This window comes from Scatophagus argus, chromosome 7 (genome assembly GCF_020382885.2).
Source record: "Scatophagus argus isolate fScaArg1 chromosome 7, fScaArg1.pri, whole genome shotgun sequence".
Classification (NCBI taxonomy): Eukaryota; Metazoa; Chordata; class Actinopteri; family Scatophagidae; genus Scatophagus; species Scatophagus argus.
This window is the reverse complement of record NC_058499.1, coordinates 724630-748794: the sequence shown is the minus strand read 5'-3', so window position 1 is coordinate 748794 and position 24165 is coordinate 724630. Positions and strand designations below refer to the sequence as shown.

At 45.7% G+C, this 24165-nt stretch overlaps 3 protein-coding genes across 4 annotated transcripts; 2 read left to right on the top strand and 1 right to left on the bottom strand.

The window, feature by feature from the left end:
* Positions 1-5403: 5403 nt before the first annotated feature.
* On the bottom strand, positions 5404-8493 carry fem1b (fem-1 homolog b). The gene is made up of 2 exons (XM_046394808.1): positions 7796-8493; positions 5404-7192 (listed from the first exon to the last, which is right to left on the bottom strand). The coding sequence occupies exons 1-2, from the start codon at positions 8155-8157 to the stop codon at positions 5557-5559; spliced, it is 1998 nt and encodes a 665-aa protein (XP_046250764.1). The 5' UTR covers positions 8158-8493; the 3' UTR covers positions 5404-5556.
* A 5269-nt stretch (positions 8494-13762) lies between these two features.
* cln6b (CLN6 transmembrane ER protein b) lies at positions 13763-18577 on the top strand. 2 transcript variants are annotated; one of them, XM_046395230.1, is made up of 5 exons: positions 13763-14027; positions 14998-15053; positions 16174-16296; positions 17749-17877; positions 18160-18577. In XM_046395230.1, exons 1-5 carry the CDS (start codon positions 13839-13841, stop codon positions 18302-18304), a joined length of 642 nt encoding a protein of 213 aa, XP_046251186.1. In that variant the 5' UTR covers positions 13763-13838; the 3' UTR covers positions 18305-18577. The 2 variants fall into 2 exon arrangements, with proteins under 2 accessions (XP_046251186.1, XP_046251187.1); XM_046395231.1 differs by lacking the exon at positions 16174-16296.
* Positions 18578-20950: 2373 nt separating this feature from the next.
* On the top strand, positions 20951-24165 carry LOC124062457 (calmodulin-like protein 4). The gene is made up of 3 exons (XM_046395232.1): positions 20951-21427; positions 22446-22634; positions 23782-24165. The coding sequence occupies exons 1-3, from the start codon at positions 21349-21351 to the stop codon at positions 23877-23879; spliced, it is 366 nt and encodes a 121-aa protein (XP_046251188.1). The 5' UTR covers positions 20951-21348; the 3' UTR covers positions 23880-24165.

Below are 24165 nucleotides of genomic sequence, written 5' to 3'. Positions count from 1 at the left end.
ACAGAGAAAACAGTTCCACATGAAACTGCTGACTGTGTGAACTTTTTACACGTTAAGTACCACACAAACGTGTGTCACATGACACCTTGTGATGATGTCATGATGCGTGAGGTCATGCTGACTTCTCAACGACGACGCTGGTGGGTGAAACCGATGCGTTCCAGGTTGAAATCAATGTAAGCGACGAACAAGATGCAGAATGTTTTATTCACGAGAGTTGAACACACAGTGAAACCAGCTGACCGTATTTAATACTGATGGCGTATGAATTTAACAAGACTACCTAAGATGGCTGATTTTATTTTCTTTTAAATACTAATGGACAATGTACATGCATCTTATGAACACATATTGTATATTATTTCATATGTGATGCACTTTTGTTGTGTTTTGTTGTCTTTACAAACAACCTTTTGTAAATACACACTCGTGTGATTGAATAAGGACTGTGGCATTATTGTCTGATACGAAAGGCTCGTACTGATGTGAGGAGCCACTCTGCCTGTGGATGCGCTCCTTTCACACCTTTTATATTGCTGTTAATATTGGAATAAAGCCAAGAAACGTATGGGTTGTGTGTTGTGTTGTGGCTCATATATGACAACATGCTGTCATTAACATCGTTAGGGAACTTGTCTTCCATCGTTTTGCCTCATTTATTTCTCATTCAGGTTTAGTTTTTAATAAATGACTTTGTGTTTGGGTGGAGGAAGACACTGACTGCACAGTAAGGAGAAAAGTCTCATAAAATCAAATGGTTTATTCCTGAGAGACAATCAATGTGACTGAAGCCTGAACTGTAGTAGCTTTGGTGATCCTCAGCATTACGAGGACACTTTATGACCAAATACGTGCAGAGCTGAGGACCACAACATCAGCCTCAGCTGTAGTTTGTGCTGATGTTAGCATGCTGTGAAGCTGGTGAAGCTGCACACGGTTAGTGTTGTGAGCACAGAGCGAACTCACCTGAAGCTGAACACCATCCTGACTCTGAGAGGACCTGCACACCGAGGAGCTCCCTGCCTCATGTGTTCCACCCCACGGTTCTTCTCAGAACTTCAACAGTTCCCAGTTCTTCAATAAAACAAAGAGGAGGGGTTCCTGCGGTCCTGGAACTGCCTGAGCCTGCCTGTGGGGGGGTTTAGGGGTCCCCCCTCTCTGCTGGATGTGGATCATCAGATGAAAACAGTCCCTGACAGGCCAGGCTTTCAGGTTGGGTTCATGTTTCCTCTGTGGAGGAGCTCTGAGGACAAATGCTGTCTGAAGTGTGAAGTTAAAATGGAAGCCGAGTGTCTGCTCTTTGTTCCTGCAGCCCTTCAACCAATCTGAAATGTGTCACAATGTGACTGCTGGGTGAAAAAGGTCAGTCCTTCAAGTACTGAGAGTCTTCATTAAAAACCTGTTGGAGGAGTCTTTTCTAGTGCACAAACCGAACAGCAGCAGGTATTACAGGAACACTTTGTCTCCTGAGGGACTCGGCCTTCCACAGAGGGAATCAAACACTGAGTCAACCTGAAAAGCTGTGACAGCAGCTGTTTCTATTTGAAGTGATGAGAGTCTGCTCAGGTGGCTGCTGGAAACCTCACAAGGCCATCAAATCCCGTGTAGAAATAGAATAATGCAGGCGCTTATTATTTTAGTGCTTTTCTTTTGTTGGATTCATTTTATTTTTGTTGATCTGCTGACGTGAATTCTGCCTTTCTGATTGAAGAGAGAAGGGAAAGAAACACTTTTGAGCACATGATGCATCAAGACAACCTCTTATTGGTGCAAATTCCCACATCAGCGCTGGACACAAAGTGTAACCAGCTGGGTCGCTTCCTACTTAACTTGTTTTGTGACAGTGATCAGAATTTAGGCTTTAGTTTAGTAAGTGTGGCCCTTCTGTCCTCTGAGTTTTAGCCCTCAGGTTTACGATTGAAGACTGATGTAAGTTTGGAACAGATGAAACCCACCAAAGAAATCAGAATTAACCTTGAAAAACCTCTGCAGGTTGTCTTCTGACTGAACATGAAGTCACTTCCTGTTTCTGGTTTAGGCTAACAGCCAGCGTACCTGCTGGAGCGAGCAGCTAACCCAGCTAGCACCAGCTGTGTGGATTTGATAAAACCTCCCACAAACTTCGGTTCTTCATGTTATTTTCCTTCAGTTCGTCCGACCACCAAACACTTGAGTTGATTTCCTGGGATCATCTTCAGTCTGATTGGTTTAACTGTGGAATCTGCTGCACGGGGAACATCACAGTAGGTCCACACATGGCAGTGCGGAGAACATAAGGGACGTGTCTCATGTGTCCGGGTCAGAGCTTTCTCAAGGAGACTGGACTGGACTTGGTTGTGTCTCTGAAGAAGTTTTCGCCTCTCATCCAAGAGGCTTCATCCGTTCATGCTCATCTAGACTAGCTAGTCTGAACTGATGAAACCTCTTCAAAGACATAATCAAGTCCAGTTGCCTTCCATTCAGTCTCCTTGAGACAACATAAGTGACAGATCAGATTTTCTCATAATCTCTTGTTAGATCACACAGCTGGGACTTGATTTGTCAAAGCTCTGGGTTCTGTTTCCATGAAAATCAAACGGTTGGGTTCATGTTGGGTTGGCAGCGCTGGGCCGTGTGCCAGAAAGGTGTCAAATCACTACAAACAGATAAGTAACCACAATTCACCTCGATTATCGTCACCTGCTGGTCCGGCATGTTGGAAAGTGTTTTGTATTTCTGTACACGAGTCGACAAGACCTGAAACACTCAGCCTGCTTCTGTTCTTGCAATTATCAGCTCTGGTGAGGAAACGAATGAAAACAGGAGAAGACTGGGGAATGCACACACAAGACTTTTAATTTGACAGCATTAATTCTGCAGGAAGTACACCCCAGCTGACATCTTTTAAAATTTCCCAACACACAAAGAGAATCTTTGGCTTCGTTTCAGAGTCATGAAACTCAAACCTTCCTCCTGCACTGGGAAAGAAAAACTCTGAGCAGTTCAAGAATAAAATGAGCTTTCTGAATGGCACGTCACCGTCGCATCAAACCCGACTGCACCGAGCTCTGCAGGACAGACACAGCTACTGACCGGGACAGATGCTGCCTTCGCACGTCAGCAGAAAAGTCCGACATGTGGGACTTTCTGTGCTGCATTCACACGCTTTTGTTCAGGATGTCCACATATCAATCTCATGTACACTTTTCTCCATCTGATTACCTGATAATCACAACACTGGCTGCCACACACACACACACACACACACACACACACACACACACACATCATGATTCATTCTGCATCAGCAAACAGCTCAGACAGACGACCCCGAAAGCTCAGTCCCACCCTGGAAGAATAAAGACCAGGACGGGTGCTTCTCTTCACCTGGGCCTGACATCTGAGCAGGGACATTTTTCTGAATCTAGAACTGCGACGATTAGCCCATTAATCGGTTTTGTTGTTGTTCTGTTTATTTTTATTTGTTTGCTTGTTTATTTTAGCTTCCTAAATGTCAGGAGCCGCCGCTTTTCTGCGTCAGTTCTGACAGTAACTGAAGAGTCTTTGGGTTTTTGACCGCTGGTTGGACAAAAGAAGGAACCTGAAGACGTCACTTTGGACTCTGGGAAACTGTGACGACAATTTTTCACAGTTTTTGGACATTTTACAGATCACAATCAGTCGTGAAAATAGTCAGATTATAGGCAGATTAAATGATAATGAAAAGAATCGGCAACGCTGTAAAGAAGAAGAACTGAGACCAGGAAGGACGTTGTAAGCCGACTCAGTCCTCCTCCTCCTCCAGTCATCTTCCAAACAACAAAACGTGAGACGCATTTGTGGAAAACCTGGCAGAAACCCTGAGCTTTCTGATCAACTTTGCTTGGACCGACTAATCGATTAATCGTGGCAGCTCTTGTTCGATATCCTGCATGAACAAACATTCTGTCTGCTGCTCCACAGAAAACATTTTATTTGCTGTCAGATAAGACACATCGTCTTGCTTGTTTTGTGCAAGAAAAAATAAAAATATGTTATTTTGTACGAAAATTTAAAATTTAATCCTGCCTATTCAGCATTTATGAGAACAACATAAACATGACTCGACACATTAACGGAGGTGAGAGCAGCTGCGATTAGCGTTACCTGTTGGAACCATTTACCTCAGAGTCCACACCACACAGACAACATGTCTTCACAGGTCCACAGGGGTGGACGTGATCCCGAACAGAAAACCTACCAGAACCAGACCTCATCCAAAACAGTCAGGATGAAGGACCAACAAACCAATAAATAATCAAAGTGAAGTAATAGAAACTAACCTGCATCAAAGAGTCGTTTATAGAAATAAAAATTCTTAACTTACATTGTACCCACACACTCTCCCACACACACACACACACACACACACACTCCTGAATCTAACCCACGCCTGGTGGTGGACCTGTGAAGACCCCCCCCCTCCGTGATGTCATCTAAACACAACATTAAAATGTCTCCCGTCTTTGTTTCAGATATGAAGACGGTTTCACGCTGCACTTTGCTGTTTATCAAAAACATTTTGTCTGAACTCTGAACAGGGACAGCATTTCAAAATAAAAGCTTACGATCAAAGTGACATCAGCACCTTCAGACAGTTTTGGTTTGTATATGAACAGCCAGAGAAAGTACAATACATGACCAAAAGTATGCAGACGGCCAAACTTCACATGCAGGTGACTGTGACATCATAGACATTAACATGCCACAGCCGCCACACAGCTGCCTTTAGCAGATAATCAAAGTCTAAATCATGGAAGAATTTTATGAAGTAAACAGGGAAGATTTATCTTTCTGAATATTTTCTGTTTACTCGTTTTAAAGGAACAAAACGGCTTTAAATGAGTGAAAAACAAAAGTCAATCCCAGACAAAAAGTACGCAAAAGTATGTGGACAGTATCTGCACACTTCTGGCCATTTGTTGTAGCGTCAATGAAACAGGCTAAGAGAAAATAATCATAATTGTTAGTAGCAAACCCTTTAAAATCAACTCATTTTCCAATATAAAGAACTAAAATTCTTAACCAGATCAGGCTTTTCTTTCGCTTCTCTCACTGCTCCACTGTGGGGGCCACAGTGAAAACTGGTTTTCATATTAAAAAATCCTCAGTGTGTGTCTGCTGATCTGCGGGGCGAACGCGTGGAACAGCAGGTGAGGGAGGTTTTCCGCTGACGCGCATTCATTCGTTCAGTCTGTCTGCCTCGCGTCAGCTCTCCTGCACTCACACTGCAGAATCAGTCGCATGGCGGCTCCCCGCAGTGGGGATAAGGCAAAACAGGAAGTGATGTGGTGATATCGTGGCCGTCCTCGCTCTGCTCTCACGGCACAAACCAGACGGACTGTGATCTACGGCTGCTGGTACTTAGCAATTAATACTTAAAAATAGAAAAAAAGCAACCCACTTTTTTATTATAAAAATGCTCAAAAACTTTAAGTACTAAATCGTCATCCTCAGCACCACGTGGATTTGTTAGAAAATCACAAACTCTTTAAAAAGAACAAAGAGTCGGTCGAGCACTCAGCTCTCGGGTCTGTTTCAGTGGAACTCCACGAACTCCTCCAGCGTCTTGGGGATCTGGTTGCGGTAGGTGATCTGGTGCTGCCGGACCGCACGCGCTGCCAGGCACTTGAGACTCATCTTCATTTGTGTCTTCAGGAGGATCTCCGACACGCCAGTGGTGCTCTTGTCCAGCGGCGTCTTCTTCTGCTTGTTGGTCATGTCCGTGTGGGCGCCGGCCTCCACCAGGTTGATGATGATGGCGTGGAGCGTCAGGAAGTCGCTGATGGGCCGGTTGTACTGGACGATGACATGCAGCGGCGTGTTGCCTTCGTTGTCGACGGCGTTGACCTGCGCGCCACAGTCCAGCAGCAGCTTGGTGACCTGGGCGCTCGGGAAGCTGCAGACGTCGTTGGTGTGGAAGTCGTCGACCGGCGTGCTGGAGCTGATGGCCAGGTGGAGCAGAGAGGAGCCTTCATGGGACCGCGGGTCCAGCTGGATCAGGTCGTAGATGTGCTTGTTGATGCGGGCACGCTCCTCGTCGGTGCAGGTGGTCTTGGTGGAGATGCAGGCGAGGTACAGAAAGGTAAAAACATTTGACTCGTAATTGTCCATGGCCTGAGGCAGCTCGGATTCGTCCGCCGAGTCCACTCGAGCCATGCTGCGCTGAATCTCCACCACGCTGCAGCTCAACACCTGTTCGACAGCCGAGGCCAGCACCTGCTCCTTCAGGTGGATCATCTGGGAGAACACCTGTGCGAAGCGCAGCAGGTCCTTGTGCGTGTTCCGGTTGCCTTTCTGCCGCAGACGAAGCGCATGAAGCCACAGTTTGATGCACTGCTCAAACTCCATGTTGTCAGCGTAGACGGCACCGCGATAGATGATGGGGTGTGACACGTCAATATTGTCAGAGCCCAGGATTCGCTCCCGGATCATTAGCCCCTCCATGTGCAGAGCGTCCCGGTCCACTTGGATCGCCTCCAGGTCTTGGAGTGTGTGGCACTCAGACCGGCCCCCATAGGCCTCAATGGGCGGCAGCAGCTCCTTGGCGATGATGTTTTCTGGGTCGCGGTAGCGCGCCATCATGGCCATGCGCAGGTAATGGTACGTCCTCTGGATGTCGTAGTTCTCCCGGTCGTTGGCGAACGAGGCCCCCAGCAGCTCCAGGGCCTCGATGCGGCTGCGAGGGTCACAGTCGGCGTGCGCCAGCAGCAGCTCCACCACATCTGCTTTGCAGCTCTCTGCAGCCACTTTCAGCGGCGTCATGCCATGTCCGTTCACCACCATAGCTGCCTGACAACGCACCAGCTCTTTCACAATCTCCAGATGACCCGCTTCAGCTGCAAAGTGCAGGGCGGTGGCCCCGCAGTGGGCCTTGGCGTTGGCGTCCGCTCCCTGTTCCAGCAGGAACTTTACTACGTCTGTGTGGCCTTTATAGGCGGCGATCATCAGGCAGGTGTTGTTGTACTGGTTGGTGATGCTTATGTCGGCGTTGTGTTCTACCAGGTAGCGTACGATGTCCAGACGTCCGTCAAAACACGCGGCCCGCAGGGGCGTGGAGTTGGTGACGGTGGTGTGGTTAACATTGGCATGGTGACACACCAGCAGGCGCACCACCTCGAAGTGCCCGGCTCCAGCAGCACACCACAGCGCTGTGGCCCCATTGATGACGTAGCTGCAGTACAGACAGACAGGAGACAGACAGCAGGTCAGTTTGATCTCAGCCTGAATCAGAGGACAGACCAGGCCTCACCACACCACCACACTGAATGACATCATCAGTCTGATCAGACTTTTGATGTCAGTGTTTGAGACAACAGAGACATGTCAGCAGCCCTAATCTGTGGATGTTCTTTCAGGAGGTATAAAACCTGCCACATTGTGCTTCTGAGGTACTTTCACTTCACCTGAGGTAGGTTTTTTTCATTCTGCAAATGTAAATATCCAACCTACTGCATTTACTGCACTTTGTATTGCTCTACATTTATTTACAGCTGCACAGTCAGAATATTCAGTCTGATATGCTTTTACTAGTAAAAATGTTGACATTGTCAGTATTTTTTTAAAGCACTGAACACGACAAATAAGCTTCCACTGACCTCCGTTATACTGGGGTGGGGGTAGAGATCTCAAAGCTTGAACAAATAACTTCACAGTTACCCTCATGTGTTCTTACTTTTAGAGGTACATGAGAAAATACCTTTTCTAGGTGAACTTCAGAATCAGAATCAGAAACTTTAACTACAACTCTGCCAACACAAAAATTAGCAGCTCTTACCCGTCAAAGCGAACCGTGCCAGTCTGTTCCGTGTCCACTCTGTAGTGGTCCAGGAGCAGTCGGACCACCTTGTCGTGGCCGTTCCGGGCTGCGATGATCAGCGGAGTGGACCTCTGCCCGGCGAGCTGGGTCACATAGCTCAGCAGGTACTGGGTCTCCGCCTCGGAGTGGTTGAGCAGCAGCGCGGCCAGGGTCAGGACTCGGCCCTCGCTGGCTGCCTTGTACACGTAGCCGGCCAGAGATTCCATGTGAGCCCGATAGGGAGCCAGGACCCCCGCTTTCTTTGCAACTGGTGCCCGCAATGTCCAATCCTCCAAAGCAAACCGCCTCCCATTAAAATGTCGAAACAGGCCCCAGTGCATACATGAAAAATGTAGGCTCTCCGTTATGGCCCCAAGAGAAACCGACTTATTCCGACTGAGGACTCTTTAAGTCACCAATTAATTGTCCGATACTGAGCGTCCAGCTTCTGGGTTTCTGTCTCCGGACGCTGAGTATCAGGCGTCAGCTGAGCGAGCTAGCCGGTTAGCTTTTGTGCTATCGTTAGCGACGCGTTTTAGCTCCCTGTTACATTAAATCAAACTGGTATCGTGTTATTCGCCGTGTAATATCTCATACTGGCGTCTGTGTTTAAAAGACCCTTTTTAAAAAAACGCCAAAAATTTCAAAAACAAACACACTTTCACCTCTTGCCATCTAATCATTTGCCGGAAGTTTCAGTTCAACGTGAAAACACCTCCGACTGGAACTTTCCCTCGCTGATTTATGTTCCGCTACTCTGTCGTCCTCCTAAAGGAAAAAAGCATTTCACCTTTTCAAAGAATACAAAATTGGAGGAATGCGAGAAAAACGAAAGAAAACATGAGTAAAACGAGGATAAAAACGACAATAAATATGTACAATTCATTGCAATATTTAAACAGTAATACAGTGAAAAAGAAAACTTTTAAACTCTAAAATTTTTAAAGTCCTTTTGTTGACAGTCTCAAGGAAATTCAATCAAATGCAACTGGACGATCGAATGCAACTGGACTTAATTATTTGTCTTTGAGCTGGGACTAGTCCCAGCCTAGTCAAGCAAGCATGAACTGATGAAGCCTCTTGGATGAGAGGTGAAACGTCTTCAAAGACAAATAACTAAGTCCAGTTGCGTTCGATTGAATTTCCTTGCGATAACCATGACCTGGATGAATGAGAATATTCACAGGCTTTTGTTAACAGAATTCTGTTGGTAAGTTGAAGTCTCCTCCTTTTCAGCTGGCCAAATACCCTTCCCATTCTGTGTAATGCCAGAGTTTAAATAAATAAACAAATAAAATTTGGACTTTTATTGTGCCCTACATTTTATGTATTAAACTAGACAGAAAAAAGATATGTTTGTTTGTGAACTGCTGTCATGCTGCCACTGCATTTGATCTGTTTATGTAATGTTTCTTATTTCTGAGTTTAAAATAGTTTTTCTCTTAAAAATAAATAGAGGAAACATTATTAATGTCATCAGTGTGTGTGTGTGTGTGAGTGTGTGAGAGTGTGTGAGTGTGTGTGAGTGTGTGTGTGAGTTTGTGCGTGTGAGTGTGTGTGTGTGACTGAGTCTGTGTTAACTCCGTCTTCTCCTATCGACTCCAGCGCTGCCTCCATTTCCCGAGTGGCTCAGGGAGTCTTGAGGGCTCATGTCCGTCCACGGCTAAATAACAAACAGTCCATAAATCTGTGGCCCTCAGCATCGTATGGAGTTTATGTCAGGGGCCCTCAGCCCCTCAGCCTGACCGGTCTGGACTGAGTTGTTCATGTTCAGAAGTCGTCCTGTTGGCCTGAAGTCTTTTCTTTTGGAGATTCTCAATACTTTGCACATTCAGCACACTGTCAGCTCGCTGCCCGCCATTACGAGCTCGCTGTCACGTGTCCTCACTGTGAGGTGGCCTTTATGTCCACAGCAAATGTCCCCAGGGACAAATGAACTAATCTTGTCCACACACTGAGGAGCGCTGCGTTGTCTCCGACATGTCTTCATTGTTTTGAACACTAACGCATTTTGTTTCACTGCATCTGAAGGAAGCTTAGCTGGCAAACAAAGCGTTTGCCTCTACCTGAAGACGAGCTGTGATTGGCTCGTGGTGCTCAGACATCACTCGTCATTGAAATGAGGGATTTTAGTTTGATCTTTTTTATTCATGAGAATTCTTGAGAACTCCTTTCCTTGATTATCATTTCCTTTTACATCTTAATCTAACTAGTTGGCCATAGGCCAACCACTGCCTGCACCGCCCACTAGGTGGCGCTCTGAGGCCCACCAGTGGGCCACGGTAGCTTAGAGACAATCACTGAGAATAAACATGTGGGATGTTCTCATTAGAAGTGCTGCATGCTAACTGAGCTGTGGTCTGTGACATATTCATCATCTATACGGTGAAACGCAGTGGGAGCATAAGCTTGTGACTGTGTTCATCTGAAACCAGATTAACGCAGTCTAATACAAAACTGGGAGGAGGTTTATACAGATTACAGGCTTATCTGCTGCCACATGAACCTGCAGGTTAACTCCTGCACACAAGCTGTGCTATTTTATCATGAAATTACTCATTTTTGTTTGAGTCCCAGGGAAGCTGTGAGGCTCCTTCTTGTCTTCAGCGTCACAGTTCAGAGGAGTCAGGAGAACATCACAGAGGAGGAGGAGGAGGAGGAGGAGGAGGAGGATTTATGAGGACTGTGACAGGGCAGACTCTCAGTGTTAGGACCAGACGGTGAACTGGAGAAGACAGATGCAGCCGTCCGTCCGGAAGAGACAGGACTCAGCTCTGCATGCAGCAGCTCTTGTGTGCAGGTTGGTCAAATTAACGCTTCATCATCAGTCCCACCGTTACTCAGCCATTCCAGTCGTATGACCAGCTCAGAGACACACTTCCTGTCCTTTGATCCAGACCACAAGAGCTCCTTGGAGTTCCCTAACAAACTCAGGTCACAGCCCGGTTTGAAAACTTTATTCAGCTGAGCTAAACCTCCTGAACGTTTGGAAGCCGCAGGCTGCTTTGACTGGATGGATTTCGGTCATTCTCGTGTGTGACAGGATGTAACTTTATGATGAGAAAATATGCAGCAGTGAAGTTTAAAGTTAGAATTTTTGAGTAAAACACGAGTTCTTATGTTTCTAACACAGAGTTACTTTACATTAAAAAGGGAGAAGTGCTGGAAAAGAAAAAAGACAAAATACTAAAGTGGAAGCGCGCTGGGAGAGACCAGAATAATCTCAGCGACCTTTTCCTTAAAATGACCACTTTCATTTTGAAATGTCATACTCTTCAGTTTTTGACGCTGAAGTCTACAGACAGCCGCTGACAGAGATACGAGTCTGGATTTTCCTTCATGCTGCTGGTCTTTAAAGTTCATCCTGCTGCTGCATTCAAAGCCTCTGAAGAGGAGACTGTGGATGTCAGAGTGGCTGACCTGATTACATAATGACAGCAGCAGGACTTTGTGTCTGTCCTCTGCTGGACGTGTCACCGATGAACAGTTGTGATTAAAGGGGCAGGAAATCCATTTCTGAGTTTGAGGATTTTGGAGGAAGAGAATATGTCAGGTCACGACTTTGTTCAGCACTGCAGCAGATTGTCCTGAAGTTTTGTTCAGACGTTCGTGTTCCTTTCAGGACGAATCCTACAGACTGTGACGCGTCACGTGGCTCAGGATGTCCTCGTGTAAGAAACATTCCACCCGACTGTTCACGTTCTGATCGTGGACCTTTGGTTCAGCAAGAACCAGAAACAAAAGTCCTGCCTTCAAAAAATGTACTTTATGTAGTTGAAGTAAAAGTACACATAGTGCAGTAAACTGCTGTGTTTGTATCAAAGTTCCTGCTGCATTCATGTGTCTGTCTGGATGTTTGAGCTCATCTGAACTGCTTTCTGTCTCGTCGGCTGCTGCTTCTTATTCAATAAGACCATCACACACTGTGGCTCTCATAATGTGACTTTTACATTTCCACAGCTGTGTCATATTTCATTAGCTTCTCTTTATTCTTCCTGCAGTTTGAGTTGATTCCGGGCTTTAATTAATGTTTTTCAGGTTTTTGCATTTCAGCTACATTTTGGTAGCTCAGGCTCAGGCAAATCCCATCATGCATTACAGGATTTAAGCTCTCCTTCAGTGCAAAATGCACCCAGAAGGCATCAGGAGTCCCTGATTGCACAGTTTGTTGCTGCTTTGGTAAATCAGAAGCCTGTTCAGTGGAATGAAGGATCTGAGTGCACATGAATCCACTTCTCTTCTGTTAACGTGTTCCTGTGTCTGCAGCCGCTCAGCAGCTTCTGCGGAGACGGAGGAGGTTCTGTCGAGGCCTCGGTTCCACCTGGACCTCTGGCTCTGCTTCACCGTCCAGAACTGGATCCTGGATGTGGGCCGGTGTGTCGTCATGGTAACAGAATGATAACTGTGTGTTCCCTGCTGCAGGACAAAGTTTCTGAGAACACATTCAGCTAGGAAACAAAGCAAAACAAAACACAGTTTTGGTTTTCGGAGTTGATTGCTGAATGAGCGGCTGCTCACGTTGTTATGTTACCTTTTTGTGATGATGCTGAATGTCCCCTGGACAGTAAACAGTGGACCTCATCACTGAAATGTTACAGCTGTGTTCACATTGCCCCTTTCTACCCAGCAAACCTCCTGGTAAATGAGAATGAGAAGGCTGCCATTTAAACTTCAAACAAATCTTCAAACTGTCTTAAAATATTCCAAAATCTGTATAAAGTCTGAGCAGATTTTAAGAAACCTGACAGAAGCAAGGAATAAGGAACATACATCTGCTCATGGATGAGAGGCTAGCTAATATGCTAACATAACAGCTCAGCCGAGGAGGACACCACTTACATCCAGCCCTGTCAGGAGACCGAGTCTCTTCTCCATGAGTAGAGGGACGCGTGGTACATGAACTGCTCACAACAAGATCTGGTACAAAATATGCTCAATAAAAAAATCTTGTACACAAAGTAGCAGGGCAGATCTAGGCTAATCTATTTAATTTAATGTAAAATATAAATCAAATAGGGCAGCACGGTGGTGCAGTGGTTAGCACTGTCGCCTCATAGCAAGAGGGTTCCAGGTTCGAGTCCCGGTCTGGGCCCTTCTATGTGGAGTTTGCATGTTCTCCCTGTGCCTGCGTGGGTTTTCTCCGGGTTCTCCGGCTTCCTCCCACAATACCAAAAACATGCACTTTAGGTTAACTGGCTGCTCTACATTGGTGTGAATGTGAGAGTGTGTGGTTGTTTGTCTTTGTGTGTTGGCCCTGCGATAACCTGATGGATAAGCGGTATAGAAAATGGATGGATATAAATCAAATATATTATTTGTATATCTCTGTTTCCTGCTGTCCAAATCTGTTTGCAGCTCGTCCTCCCAGCAGACATGTTTCCTCTGAACCGTCCCGGTGCTGCAGAATACCTCCACCTGCTGTACAACATCACCACACCGCTCACACTGCTCACAGTAATTGGGAATAAAGATGGACGACATGAGAGCTCCCTGAAGTGAATCCAAAACATCTGGACGCCCCCTGGTGGCTGGCTGCAGTACAGCTCATAAGCTCCTCCCCCTCCATGTTAGCAGATGGGACATGAACCAAACTAAAACTCAAAGTACACATCAAATACATTTTCCCCAAAGATGGTTTCTGTGATTTTGGGTCGTTCTTATCACACTGATGTTTGTTCAAGTGACCATTTTTCTGATCGGCTTGGTTTTAATTAGTTATTTGGTGTTATTAAAAAGGGGCTGAAACGTCATGATCGGCTCAGACGGGTCTGTGGGGTGAACTTGATACTGTGGGTTCACCTCGCGATCACTACTGCACAGACTCTGGCTCCAAATGATGTCACCAGGATGTCACTTGTATCAGTGATATTTTGTCTTCACTTCAGCATAGTGGGAGGAAGTGGCGGTATGTCGGCCATCTTTGTATGTGTCAGTGGTCGACGCACACACTGATTAATAAACTCATATAAATATACATTTTAGTATCGCCACTCAGATCACAATCAAACATCCGACCTTGCAGATGCTTCAGCGCAGCCCCAGGATGCTGCCCCTCACTGCCGTGCGCCTCGGCATCATCACTGTTGTCATGGGAACCAGCCTCCACCTGGTGGCTGACTCCATCACCGCACGGCTCCTGCTGATTGGCTACCAGCTGCACCTGTCGGTCAGAGAGAATCCAGTCATGAAGAACGTTGAGCCCTCCTCCCTGGTAGGTGCTGCGTCTTCTTTGTTTTATTTGGGGAAAGATGTGTGTTTTTTTAGTTTATTGTTTCAGTGAGTGGAGTAGATTTTAGATGGAGGACCACACCCAGTGCAAGCTGTGGCCTGTTGTGACCTCAGCACTGATGTAGGCTGCTACTACAGTGTGATGCTACGTCACAAGCTGCAATCAGGTGCTTATTTTCAGCCCACTGACAGATTATTATTACTGTTTTAGTCAATGTTATCTTGATATTAAAAACATGTTTTTCTGACCGCTAAATAAACAAAACAATTTTTTTCATTTAAAACTGGCTTAAAAAGTAAACGAATCAAATGTTTTTATTAATCCAATCAATAATTGGCAGATTCTTCAGTAACAGAGATAAAGATCAGATGACCTGCTTTGAACAGTGAATAAACACTGTTGTGAAATGAACACATTCATTTCAGTTTGGAGTTATGACTGTTAGCTGGCAGTTAATTGATGTGCAGTTATTCTGGTAACTGCTTATTGTTAAAGTCATCAGCTCACGCGCTCCTGTTGGGCTTACATTTAGAGACCTTTGAGTGCAAAAAGTGCAATAAAACAGCACAACCTTATAAAGACTTAAAGCAACAATTAGGCAAAAATATTCTTTCTACATTAAGGCCAAAGCAGTTAAATGACAGAATGCACTGGATGTCAGCACAACAGGTTGTTAAAAGTGAGTCAGAGTCAGAAGCATCTGCATAAATGTTGGATCTGATTTAACTGAGCCATTTACAATTCGAAGCAGGTTTGGGCTTCGTCTTCCTTCCACACTAAGCCTCGTCGTAATTAACTGGCTAGACTTTTTAATTTCCACCTATAAATTTGCTTTTGATGTCACCGCGGCCAAGTGGGGAATTAAATTAAGTGAAATTCAAATTGTGGAAAACACAAAGTGACCTTCCTCAGCCAAGAATAAGAAACAGGTCTCTCATGTTTTACCTTGCAGGTTGATGCCTTCGAGCTTCTGTTTTATTATGACGACACCCTTGGTCACTTGATGTGGTAAGAAGACCTCAAACTGCACTACAATGTGTCTGTGCTGGCTGACTTCCTGTCTGTGACACACGCATTTTATGCAAAAAAACTGTACACATTTCAATGTGTGTCATAAACTGTAAAGTAAGTAAAAGTGTCAGACAGATGTAGTTAAGTACAATATCGCCATCTGAAACACGTTTAGTACAAGTGTATGTATTGTAAGAATGAAACTGTAAATACTCCAGTGGTACTTGAAAATTGTACTTCAGTTCTTGAGTAAATGCACGTTACTGTGAAAAATGTTGGGGAATCTGCTGTTAAACTGTCAGATTTGTTTTTGTCGTTGAGCTCTGAGACAACAGGAAGTCAGCGCTCACACTGAATGCAGTTATTCAGAGTGAAAACTGTAGTCCTGATGCATCAGTAGATGCTCCAACCGTTCCAGCCTTGATGCTGAGCGCCCCCATCACCTGCTCAGGTGTACTGCATCCCCTGCTGGAATTTAACCAAGTACATTAATGAGTACTTAAAGGAACAAGGGACAAAATACGTCCATAATTCAAAGCTAACTCCGGAGGCAGCATATCACGAGAGCAGCCGCCAACCGCTGCTCACTGAACTGTTTGCTGTAGTTATCTCTGGCTGTAGCATAAAGCTACTGTTAGCTTGGTAAGCCAGACTGGGTTGTGCCTGCCAGCTCAGATCACCTCAGTAACCTCCCAGTGAACACAGCGTGACACCAGAGAAGAATAAGAACAATATTTCCTTCTTGGACATTTTGTGAGATTGTTTTGTTTTCTTACTAAATTAAATGCTAAGAGGGCTTATATCCATCCCCCAAGCTAAAACTATGGGGGCCTCTAGAGGTACAAAGTGGTATTACATATATGCTATCTGGTTAGCATGCTAACATTGGATACAACACAGAGACGTCTCTCACAGAATGTCAGCACTGCTGTTTCTCCACAGTCTGTTGATGTTAGTTCATTTATCAAATGTTTTAAGCTAAACTTCTGGCCCAATCTTACAAACCAAATCTGAAGTACAAATGTAAGATATTCTAAGCAGGACTGTACAGGAACATTCCAGAGACAGGCTTCCAGGACAGGAGCGGAGCTATCAGCTGTGGTTCTTTCTCCTGCAGGTTTGTTCCTCTCTTCCTCGTCCTCTTCCTCTTCTTCAGTGGTTGTTTCAGACACAGGAAAGAGAAGGAGATGATGCCGCCGGCTGCTTGGATGCTACTTGTCCCCAACGCTGCCTACTACTGGTCAGACGGCTTTACTGCTGGCTCACACTCATGTTGCATGTGGTGTGTGTGTGTGTGTGTGTGTGTGTGTGTGTGTGTGTGGACGTGCAGATCAGTGGCTTCACAGTGAGTCTGTCCCTGGTGTTGTGTTTCATTTACATCTCACTTAGACTTAGACTTAGACTTTCTTTATTTGTCATTTGGATTTTCATCGCAAACAAAATTTCGGTACAGTGGCTCAAGCATAGCAGGGATTACAGACAATATTCTTTTAAAAGAAAAAATATAATAATATATAAAATATAATATATACACAATAAATATGCAGCAAAAAGTACTTGAAAAATGAGATATTTTGTATAAAAAGTCAGTCAGCTTATATACATATGTAATTATTATTGCACAGTGAGTATTTGTAATAAACAGTACTTTTGTAGATGTACAGAATATAAATATATTGCACGGTAAATAAATGGGCTGTAGTCCTGAGTGGTGTTTGTGTGGGTGAGGAGGGGAAGTGATCATGTAGAGCAGTCTTATGGCATATGGAAAGAAGCTGTTTGCGAGTCTGGTTGTTCTGCACCGCATGCTGCGGAATCTTCTGCCAGACTTCAGCAGTGAAAACAGACCGTGGTGAGGGTGGGAGGGGTCACTGGTGATGTTGTGGGCCCTGGTCAGGCAGCGTTTCCTTGCAATGTCCTGGAGAGGAGGGAGTGGAGTCCCAATGATTTTCTCCGCTGTCCTCACCGCCCTCTGTAGTGACTTCCAGTCAGAGGCACTACAGGCCGCTGACCAGACTGAGATGCGGACTGAGAGCTGGTCAGGATGCTCTCTATAGTTCCTCTGTAGAAGGTAGAAGGTGGTGAGGATGGGAGTGGACCATGGTGGGGCTGTGTTGTTTGAATGATGAACATTGTTTTTTCAGAGATAATGTCCCTTGAGATGTGCATTGTCAGGAATTAAAGGACAACATGGAGTCCAGAACCGTCCGACGTGTGGCGGATTGCAACTATCAGTATGTAAAGTAAACGTTATCTGTATTGTACATGGTGACATCTGACTTCTGTCCCACCAGATGACATCAGAGCTGAAACTGGAACTAATGTGTGATGAACAATACACCAGCAACTGAGGCTGTGTGTGTGTGTGTGTGCGCACGTGCCTCTAGGTGTTAGTAATAATTGATTGGGTGGTTCTCAGGTGTTGCTGAGTAATTACTTTACTCGATCAGGGCAGCACTTGAGGGCGAAAGCAGAATTCAGGGATCATGTCAGAGGGTTTTTTCACTTTAGATACAAATAAAAGTAAACCTTGGCACACAGCATCTCACACACATTTTCTACAGCCTCGTTTTCGCCTCTTCACTGAAACGACATTTAAGCCACATGTTTCATGGACGACATCTTTCATTGTTTCCTTTCCACCTGGGGCAGTGTGAACAGACCCACTGATGCCCACTGTGTCTCCTGTCAGGTACCTGATCGCTGAGGGACAGACCTTCATCCTCTTCATCTTCACCTTCTTTGCCATGACCGCCACTGTGATGCACCAGAGGAGGCGGGGCTTGGTTCCCGATGGCAACGGTGTCTTCATGCTCTACAGGTACGAGTGAACATCAGGTGCTCTGTATGTTCTGAATGAAAATACAAACATTAAAGCTGTCTTTGAAAGCCTCCTTGGACTGCACTGCAGAAATCTCGTAAGGTGGAGTGTCAGGGTGGAGCTGGTGAAGTGTGTCCTTCAGGATCAGATCCAACTTGCTTCTTGTGAAAAAATTCTCCTACATAAAACCAAATTTCATGACAATCGAGTCGTCACCATCAGCACCAGAAACACAGTAATGTGAGGTGTGAACCAGGTGTGAAAAGTGTCTCTGGATGGTAGTTTCTCTGCAGCTCTGGTCCTGGTGGTGCTCTGGGTGGCCTGGCTTTGGAACGACGGCGTCCTGAGGAGGAAGCATCCCGGGCTGATCTACATCCCGCAGCCTCGCGACGTGTTCACACTTCACCTCCGACACAACACCCACTAAAGCAACCAAAATGAATCCTGCAGATCAAATGCATGATTTTATTGTCTGAGCTATGGATGGGAATCAAACCCTGGACCCTGCGGTGTGACAGTCTTGACTGTTTTACAAACTGTTGTGATTCTATGTTGTCCAGAAAGCAAAATATCAAATCATAACTTGTGTTTTTTTGTGTTAGCGTTTTGTGTTGCTGTATTTTGTTCAGTGCGTCTGATTTGTCACCTTTTGTCTGGCGTCACTTTGCACTAATAAAAAGGGGCTTAATAAACCTTTAGATGTGGATCCGTCACTCTGATAGGCCTATCGTCTCACCTGCACCTGTACACACCTGGGAGGTGTGGACATCAACACAACACAGCCTGATCTCCACACGGCACATGAACAACAAATCTTGAGTCATTTTTCACGTTACCACAAATGCCATCTTTCTTTTCTTCAAGTTTCTGTATATGTAGAATATTAATGGAAGAGTACATCATCCGGCAGACCCCCACCTGCACCACCGGACACCATTAACACTGCATTAATTCCACATGTTGGGCTCACTTATCAACAGCCCACACGAAACAAGCAGAGCTGCTTCGACTGCAGTCTGCACAGTTTCATTCAAGGCATCCGAATAAAACTGAACTAATTCAAATGACGTGAAATCCCACTGGGTTGCCTGGCGTTGGGCGTCAGAGGAGCTCATGTCTGTTTCCTGCTGATATTTGTCTGTGCTTTGCCTGTCGATGTCTAAATGGCAAAGGAAGTTGCTGTTTTGTGAGGAGGCGTGAGGCGAAGCACAGCTGAGTCGCCCACATGTCAGAAGGAAGAACATCTCGCATATGGAACATTAAGGTGCAGCAGCCATACATTATTTTACTCAATAAACATGAAATGCACCTTGGAGGATGCACAGAGGCAGAATTCTACACCCACAGGTGGAGAACGTGGACCAAATGCAGGAGGGGTTTGTGTATTCTGGGGCACACAGATTCTCAGTCCTCACATCAATTTTGTCTTCACGGTTGTTCCATAAGATGCAGTAAACCTGAACCACCCCTAAGCTCTGCGTATGACTGAAGTTCTGAGCTGTGTCGTGTCCTGCCCCTCCACATGGAGTCCCCAAGAGGATCCTCCATCCACTTCCATTACATTCCTCATCTTACAGCGGCCTGGATCAGTTTCCTGAGCTGAGTGTCGGAGTTCAGACCGCAGCAGCCATCATGGTGAGATCATTAGAGATAAAACCCACTTTCTGCCTCTTCACTGCTCACTCACGCTGTTTTCCTCCTTTCATCCCAGGCGAAGTTCCTGACGCAGGATCAAATCAACGGTAAGACTCTCATATGTTGCGTGTCCCTGCCGGGTGGAGACAGAGGTGAGTCGGGACACGAGTGCTGAGGAGTTACTGTTTTCAGGGTAGTATTAGCGGGCTTTGTGGCAGTGCAGGGAAGGGGTTCGGCAGTTTGATGAGATTATTTCTCTTTGACAGACGCACCCAGCCAGAAGCAGCAGTTTTACTATCTAATCAGGCAGCCAGGTTTTCCATGAGCCTGTCTCAGCACAAAGCAGCTCTTGTTCCTGCTCAGGCTGAGCAGATTCAACAGTGATGTGTTGGCCGACTGCCTCGACCTGCTAGCGTGACTAAACACAAAGGTTCTCTATCTGAACACAGTTTTAGCCTAACGAGGACACATTCAATTCTGATTATGGGGTTATTATTGAGTTGTATGGATTTGATTCTGCAGAGTCAGAACAAATCAAACTGAGGAGCATCAGGGAAACTGCCGGGATGAGGAGAACAAGCCAGCTCTAACTCCAGAACCTGCCATGTAGTCTCATGAGGGTACCATCAGAACAACAGCTGAAGTAGATGACATACTAGAACTTCAGACAGACCAGTTTGAACTCGTGGCTTCTGGTCTATGGTTGATTACATCATGCTGTGGTGAAACCAGCAGCTGAGGCCATAAACTCTTAGGAACCTGTTTTACTGAGCTCATAAGTCAACTGAAACGCTGGCTCATTTTCTCATAAGCTCACATACAATCACTTCTGTCTGAAACCAGAGGAGTTGCCCCCTGCTGGATAATGGAAGGACTACAGTTTTAATGAACTTGGTCAATGACTTAAGTTTTCAGGCAGCTGAAAATCTGTCCACTTTCATTTATCTACGAGCTGAGCATCTGTTGTTTCTCAGAGTGCAGAAGAAGTTTGTTCTGGAGTTTTGAAAGTAGTCGTTACACCAGGCTCTGCAGTCAGGTGTGAGGATGTGCCCCCCTTTTTATATTCTACTGTTTTTATATTACATAGCATTGTTTATATTTATATTTATTTGTTAGGCAATTAGGGCTTATACTGGGACCGGGGAAACTAATTTCGTTCCACTCATGTTCTACGTGTGTGAAATGACAATAAAGCTCCTTGAATCCTTGAATCCTTGAATCCTTCAGCTGGCGTGAAGTCTTTTAGTCTTGTGTGTGCCTTAAATAATCCTAAATCTTTTAATTCAACTAGTGATATATGGGAGCAAAAAGAAAAATGTGTTTTTGTTTTTGTAAGTGCTGGATATGCAAATCTTTCTCTTTATTGTTGCCAACAGTTCGTTTGTCTGTGTGTTGTTGCAGAGTTTAAGGAGTGTTTCTCTCTGTACGACCGTCAGCGTAAAGGCAAGATTGAAGCCCAGCAGCTGATCAGTGTGATGCGATGCCTCGGGTCGAGCCCCACCCCCTCTGAGGTCCAACGACACCTGCTGAGTCACAACATAGGTACCTGTCTTACCTGTCTCACCTGTGTGTCTGTTTCTGTTTCTGTTTCTATTTTTAGCAACAGCGCTGCATTTCTTGAATGAGGTGTTCTTTGAATGAGTCCTTTCTCACACTGCAGAAAAGTACGGGAGGGTGTTGCTGTGCTAACGGTGCTTTATAAAGGGGAGTGATTGACAGCTGAGCGCTGATCCTGATTGGCTCAGACGGCTTTATGGGCGAGAACTCGATACCGCGGCTCCACCTCTCGATCGCTACTGCACAGACTCTGGCTCCAAATGACATCACCAGAGCAAGATGGCAGCACTCGTAGCTGAGATATGCTGGCTTCACTTTAGTACAGTGAGAGGAAGTGGAGACCCGCTGGTCGTCACATGTGAGTGATCTGAATCCTGTCACTGGCACACTGCACTGCAGAAATGCTCTGCCATGTTGGCTCCTTTATATGACGTCAAATAGACACGCCGACGAGGTTAAAGTCTCCTCTGTCTTTGGAGCAGGTCTCACTAAACCGTCATTCTAATCTTTTCTGAGCTGCACCGTGAACACACACACACTCACTCACACACACACTCACACACACACACTCACACACACACACACACACACACACACACTCACACACACACACACACACACACACACACACACTCACACACACACACTCACACACACACACACACTCACACACACACAGACTCACACACACACACACTCACACACACACACACTCACACACACACACACACGTTGGACACTGCTGCTGTGTTCGTGTTGGGCTCCTCAGTTCTCGACGACCTTCGGGTGTTTTCGCTTGTTGTGTTCCTGCTCAGGCTGTCGTCATGCGTCCTGTGGGACCTCAGCAGCGTCGGTCTGAAGTGATGGGGGCAGCTGCGGACTGCACGGTCCTCCACATCCCTCTTCAGGTTTTGAAGCGTCCACACTGGTGGCCTGAAGCAGATTCTGAATTTGATGAGCAGTCAGTGAGGACATGAGTGTCCTTAAAGGTTAACCAAGTCTTCCCTCCTCATGCTGGCGTGATTGTGGTTGTAATGTGGCCGTAGCTTACTGACTCTGTGTTATCGCTCTGTGATGCACGTTCAGGTTAGCCAGAGGGGAACTTCTGCAATAACAGCTCACACTTTTCTGTATGTTCAGTTTATTCAACTTGTTTGAGCTGTCAGCAGCTTATCTGAGAGCTAACTGCTCTTTACCTTCAGTTTTACTGCCTCTCTGTTTGAACAGCTCGTTTCATATTCACTGTGTCGTCACCGAATCTTCCAGCTTCTCTCCGAGCTGCGTGTTCGTCTCTCCTGTGGATACCAATAAAGTTTCATCTTATCTCTTCATCAGGGACATTCTAAATGTCCAGTGAAGTCAATGTCTTTCTGCAGATCGGGGCGGAGAGTTGGACTTCTCCACCCTCCTGAGCATCATGCACAGGCAGCTCCAGCAGGAGGCGCCAGAGGAGGAGATCCTGGAGGCCATGAAGATGGCTGACAAGGAGCAGAAAGGCTTCATCCTGGCCTCCGAGCTGAGAGCCAAACTGACGGGGCTGGGAGAGAAGCTGACTGACGAAGAGGGTGAGACGCAGCCGCTGTTTTAGCTTCCATGTGTCAGAACAATCTCATCCTCTGGGCTCCCGCCAGGTTTTAATCCCCCAGCGTTTGGTTTGCTGTTGTTAGCAGACATTTTGTCTTTGTTCTGCTATTCTGCTCTTTTTCTGTTCCATCATCTTAATCCTGTTAGGTGTCTTCCTCTAGATGTCCACAAAATCTAAGAGACTCCAAGTCTGGTGGGGATTTTTATTATTGCGAAAACGTTGAAAAGAAAAGAAGATAACAGTCACATTTAATGAGATTATGTGAGTTTCAGAAAAACAAAAACCCCTGAACATAAACATTGTGATTTTTTAATAGGAGAAATCTGCCAGTGAGATGAAAATATTGTAGCTTGTTCTCCAGAAGAAAACAACAAACATGAGAACATGAGTTCAGTTCATCCATAAGTCACCTGTCTGACGACTCCAACTGTCCTGCAACCAGATGAAGAACCAGAAACACGCAGAGAGAGTTTCTATCATACAGAGAGATCTGTTTCTGAACCAGCAATGACATCATCAAACCAAACATTGACTTCCTGCTGCCCTTACAAACTGAGCACAGCTGGTGATTAGTCTGATCAGTAATCAGTACACACAGTATGAAACCATTAATCAATCCAACAGCCAGCAGCAGGCAACATGAGACAACCTCTTCACACAAATCATTTTTATTACACCAAAGTGCCTTTAAAACACGTGACATTTGGACATTGGGACATTTGGAAAAACACAAAACTGTAGAGGATAAAGGCCGTCATATGTCCACAGTCCTAAAAGGCGAATGTCACACTGAAAAGGACTCGACCTAACAGACTCGTTTACCCTGACCATGACGTCTGCTCGGGTGGAGGCGTGATGGAGCGATGGAGTGGTACCCAGGCAGGTGTGAAAACATGAAATCCTTAAACGTGTCAGTGCGGGGCTGCTGCTGGGACCAATTAAACATTTCTCTGCTATGGAGCAGAGAAACTCGTGTGACAGTCAGTGAATGTCATTAGAGCCAAGATGGACGCCAGAGCTTTCAGGAAGTTCAGTTCTTCACTTTACAAGTGTTTGAAGTTGGTTTAATTCACATAAAGGACACACACTACAGTGACTGACTGACAGGCGTGTCACTCTGATTTCAGTGGACGAGCTGCTGAAGGAGGCGGGCGTCGGAGCTGATGGGCGGGTCCACTGCGAGCACTTTGCTAAAGCGGTGACGCGCTGCTCTGCAAAACGCTGACGTCTCCAACATCGTTGCTGCTGCTGCTCAACTTTTATTACATGAACTGAAAGAAGTCACTTCCTGCATGTTTTGTGCTTGTTTGTAACTACAAAACAGCATCTCCGATAGAGAGCTGAAGTCATGATGTCACTTCCTGTCTAGTTTCTGTAATGTAATCAGTCATGTTTAATACTTGCTGTATTCTCAGACAAACTCTCTTCGCCAACAGTTGGAGCCTTTGGGGTAGAAGTTTGACTGTGATTCCTCAACTAAACAAGAAAAGTAATAAAACTCATAAACAGAA